The sequence below is a fragment of the Protomyctophum bolini genome (assembly GCF_963924005.1).
Source record: "Protomyctophum bolini genome assembly, chromosome: 1".
In the NCBI taxonomy this organism is placed as follows: Eukaryota; Metazoa; Chordata; class Actinopteri; order Myctophiformes; family Myctophidae; genus Protomyctophum; species Protomyctophum bolini.
In genome coordinates this window covers 17,579,436-17,584,435 of record NC_137862.1, presented here as the reverse complement: position 1 = coordinate 17,584,435, position 5,000 = coordinate 17,579,436, and the positions used below count along the sequence as shown (strand labels likewise).

The 5,000-nt window shown below is 42.1% G+C and overlaps 1 protein-coding gene across 1 annotated transcript in view; it reads left to right on the top strand.

Annotated features, from left to right (window-relative positions):
- slc6a2 (solute carrier family 6 member 2) overlaps positions 1 to 5,000 on the top strand; it is a 50,374-nt gene that overhangs the window by 43,410 nt on the left and 1,964 nt on the right. Inside the window, exons 13-15 of the mRNA XM_080757190.1 lie at positions 1,341 to 1,508; positions 3,480 to 3,554; positions 3,726 to 5,000. The exon at positions 3,726 to 5,000 is cut by the window's right edge and continues 1,964 nt beyond it. Of these exons, the coding sequence (XP_080613316.1) occupies positions 1,341 to 1,508; positions 3,480 to 3,554; positions 3,726 to 3,749 (267 nt within the window). The 3' untranslated portion in view covers positions 3,750 to 5,000. The remainder of the gene's footprint in view (positions 1 to 1,340; positions 1,509 to 3,479; positions 3,555 to 3,725) is intronic.

Genomic DNA, 5,000 nt, shown 5'->3' with positions numbered 1-5,000 from the left:
ATGAGAAAGATTCCACCCTCATTAGCGCAGTATGCAGTAACCAAGCCAAGTGAAGTAGTACAAGGGCAGGACGGCGCTACACTAACACTTTGGCCTTATCAAGGTTGACATTTTGTATGGACAACACTGTGGCCTTTGGTATTCAGTTGGGGAGCAAAGAGAGAGACCCTGACCTCTCTATGATACATAACAGCTAATGACGTTTCCCGTTCGTCCTGCTCTCAGGGGACTGAGGTGGACAGAGTTCAGTCGTGGACTCCGTCTGCAACGGGTGACTGGGGTTAATAAGAGGGGAAAACATAGTTATTACAGTATGTGCGGACCCCAGAGAGTAACTGTGCCCCCTGCCAAAAGAGTGTTCAGCTCATCTCAACTCAATTCAGTTTCATTAATAATGTTTTTCAGATGAATTACCTAAGAAGTTGGACAGAGAAGCATTTATGATGAAAGGGACATTTGGTCTGGTCTGAGTCTGGCTCTGGTCCTGTTGTTTCCACTGTCATTCAGTGTCATTGTTTACTAAGAGCGTAAAAGAGTGGAGAAGCTCTCGTCATCCTGCTAAATACCTAACCAACGCTGACTAAAGGGCAGTCCATACTGCCGAAGTAGAGTTCGGCGAGTCACAACATCTGGGAGTGCAGCTTTCAGAACAAAAATTTGGAGGAATGCGTTTCAGAAGTTGCGGTTGACGTCATGTTGTAGTTGTACCGGAGCTTTCCGACGAAAAGTTTGATGGTCGGAGCCAGTATGGACTGCCCTTTAGCTGATGACATCGCACTTATCAGTCAATCCTTGGAGTACGCTCAGGCTCTCCTTCAGTCTCTTGAGCAGGCCTCCAACTGTCTTGGTCTTTATCTCAACGAGACGAAAACTGAATACGTAAATATATGCAAATCCAACTATAACCACATTATAAAAAGACTTAACAACACTCCTCTGAAACAGGTTGATGACTAGTATTGACTATACAAGTATTTGGGTTCATATATATCTTCTTCCCAAAAGGACTTTCAAACTAGGAAGTGTATGGCCTGGTCAGCCTGCAATGACATGCATAAGATCTGGTCATTCCAGCTTAGTAAGATGTTCAAACTAAGTAATTTTATTTAGGACGACCGTTGAGCCGATCCTACTCTATGGCTCCGACTCGAGACATGGACACTTTCAAAGAAATTAGAGAAACGGGTTGGATGGCACTTACATCTGCCTCCTAATGAGAGCGCAACATCTGTCTTTTCTGTCTGTCTTGCATTTTTTACATTTATTTATTTAAGTTTGCTTAAAATGTACTTGATATTTCGATGTGAACCTAGGTGATCTTCCTCTCTTCTCTCTTCCAGTTTGTGGTGATAGCAAGTGTAGTGAAATCTACAGACCTGACTTATGATGAGTACAAGTTTCCGCGATGGGCCAACATAGTTGGCTGGGGTGTAGCCATGTCATCTATGATGTTTGTCCCCGGCTATGCTATCTACAAGTTCCTCTCCATGCCCGGAAATTTTAAACAGGTTAGTATCACCCAAGCATGTTTTCTTTTTTCTTCACCCCCCCCCCCCCCCCCCCCCCTCCCCCAGAAAAGATTAAAAAAAAGACTACTGTTAAAATGATGATAGGTTCTTAGTTTACTTATGATCCTAGATGACTATATGCATTTGATGTTTTACCTTGTGTTGTCCTCACTCTGGATTATTTACTCTGGCACGGAGGTGCAGTCGGTACTAGTCACCTCCCAGCTAGAAGGTTCTGGGTTTGATTCCCGCTGGGGACGGTGTGGGTGTGTTCTTTCCTCTGCGTCATCAGAGCCCATACTCTAGGGGGGGTTGGTGAGTTTGCATGTTCTCCCCGGGTAGGCGGGTACCCTCACCAAAAACATGCAGTAGCCTAATCATGGTCTCTTAATTGCTACCCCCTGGCCAGCCGGTGCGCCTGATGGAGGGGAAATTAAGGAACTCGTTGGAATAACGTGTTACTTTCACACGCTACGTTCAACCGGGGAAACTCCCCTGTCAGGTGAAAATAGGCGGCTTGGACATAATGCATTGAAGGAAACATGAGGCCAGGCTCGCTCTAATCAGGTTGGCAGAGGAAGTGTAGCGCGGCTAGTGCCCATGATTACATTAGTCAATTGACACTGGGTGAAAAAAAACGGATTAAAAATTTCAGGGGATATAAATTTTAAAAGAGAGCGCCTGATAAAATGCCTAAAGTGTAAATTGTTTAATTAAATTTGTTCACAATCCAAACATGTTCAGTTACAACTTACAATTGTTTGTTTAATGAACACTACTGAAACAAAAACAAAATAAAAACTGTATCATACCATACGCAGTGCAGCATAACTCAGAGAATATGTGTCCAAATAATGCATAGCCTGGCAAGTACTAGAGCCATTTATATATTATAATGATCACATAGAATGGCATAATAAAAATAAATCTTCGGCTCCTACAATAACTTTGCCTTCCTCCTTTAAACAATGGTATTCTTTACTTTGTAATTAATGTGGTCAGATTCTTTCACCCTTTGTTGTGTTTGCAGGACATACGGTATACAAACCATATTACCCCATGGTACAGTACGTCAGGCCATACAATGGTTACAATGGTGTTATCTATAGTGGGTCTCAATTCTTTATTTTCTGGCGCTGCTAAGAACAGATGCAAAATGATGGCTTCAAAGCAGAGCTGACCGTATGCTGCCGTTTCCCCTCAACCTGCTGGCACTTCCCATGGTGCAGCATTTAAGGCTCTCACAGGCCATTTATTAGTTACTGCGCCGAAATATATATGCGATCTACACCGTAAACCCTGAACTTCGTCTAACAGGAAACAGACCCAAACTTTTTTCGTTGTGGTCAGCTTCAATTTTATAATCTTCCACTTCCAATTGTGTCTGCTCATGTCTCATATAGTCTAGTACCTTCCAATTCTACTGCTTTATCCTGTATCCTGTTCTCCACTTCTCTCTCCTGAATGGATCAAATTGGTATCATGACCTTAAAATGTATTTTCTGAGCTACAGTAGAGAGCCGAGGGAGACCCATGTTACTGAACAAACATTGTATAGCAATGATTGCTATCAGAAAATAGAGCTATTTAAGTAAAAGTGCATTCTTAAAATAGTATGTACGTAAAACCCATTATGTTGTTAAACGTCCACACACGCACAGCAACTCCATTAAGTGACCACAACAGTTGTGGGTGGCACCAAGTGAAGTTCGGCCGGCAGTCAGAATGGGCTTAATCTCTGACAGCCATCAGCCGCTTATACACAGTTGGATGCCACACGTTCAGCCGAGCATCAAAACATCCAGATAAATATTTAATGGTTTTTGGAGGTACATGGACTGTGACAGAGAGATTTAAAGAGCTTGTGTAGTTTATTTAAAACCTGAAGATTATGATCTGTGTCAGAAGAGAAGAGCTGGGGAATGATGCCATGTGATGTTCTGTTCTGTTCTGTTGTTGTTGTTGTTGCAGAGGTTAGCCTATTGCATCACACCTGAACATGAACACCATTTGGTGGCAGAGGGCAAGACCATCCGGCAGTTCACAGTAAGCCCTTCTTCTCTACTTGAAACGCTAATATGTTAAGTCTTGAGCATCTTCAGTTGTTTGTGCCTTGAAAATGTATTTGACACACATGTCTGACTGATTAAAATCAACTAGATATAAGACAGACAGATATAAGACAGACCTAATATTCCATGTTCGTTTGTCTTCCAGCTGAAGCACTGGTTAACCATCTGACAGCAGACATCAAGAATTCATCCTCATATTGTGAGACCTGGTGTGTTGGAGTTGTGTTCTTGCCTCAAGATATTTATTTTGCCCTCCAAGCCTTGATTTATCTATGACTTTTCTTTGAAACTCATTTAGCTACCATGCACTTTTATTTCAACCCCATACTTTTTTATATTGTGAAAATATTTGCACAGTTGTTGGAGTCCATGTGTTGAATACTGGTGCATTCCCATTCCCCCTTGCATTTCCACACATCTTTTACAATCATTTTGGGCTACTAAAAAAGAAAAACAAATGGACCAAATTTGTATTCCCTGCATGGGCTATTACTTAGGGAATTTGAGTCCTATTCATTTCTGACTTTGAACCTTTAATCATTTAGAATGAATGTCCCTGTAATATGGCTGTGTACAGTAAATGTACACGTTAATGTACAGTATGTCAATGTTGGGAGAAAACTACTTTTTCTTGGTGTTCTGTTGGCCGAGCGGCTTAACTGTGTCAGTGCCTTATCAAGCTAGACACTCCATGTTTCACACAGTCTGCAATAGGAGGACATAATAGAAAAACCCCATTACGCCTAATTTATGTTCCGTCGCACGACGCATCCTCACACTCGGAGGACCTATACAGACTCACAGTGTGTTGCATCCGCCACACATTGTGAGCTTGTGGGTTGTTGTTTTTTTTGTTTTGTTTTTCCATCACTTGACGCCGTTGTGCAACGAAGTGTGAGTCTGGCTTTATTACTCAGGAACCAAACTGATATGAATCACAGCTCGTCTGTAGGCTTAAAGCCTTATTTATACGTTGTCGTACGATCGCGTTGCTCACCGAAAACAACACGTTTTCATTTTAGTTGTTTTGCTTTTTGGGCAGGCGACACAGTCTTACAGCAAAGTATAAAATGAGGCATTAGTTACTGTTTGACCCCTTCAGTGACCTTGAGTCCTTTAACCACTTAAACCCTATATGGTTGCGGTAGTCCCTTAGGGCTCTATGCTAGGGTCTTTTCTGTTTTCTGTTATTGTGGGGAAAGCTTCCGCTGAAAATAGCTGATCGACCGGCTTGTAGCAGAGCGGAAATTGTCGATCTGCTATTTCCTGCGAAAGGTTTTCTGGGGAAGTGGTTAATAGTCCCCGGTCTAGTGCATCAAGATCAAGCTCCGTAGGATCTGAAAACTGGCTCGATATAATTAAGCCTTTGTGTCACTTTATGTTACAGAAAAGGGAAAAAAAATAAAAAGTGCATGTTGAA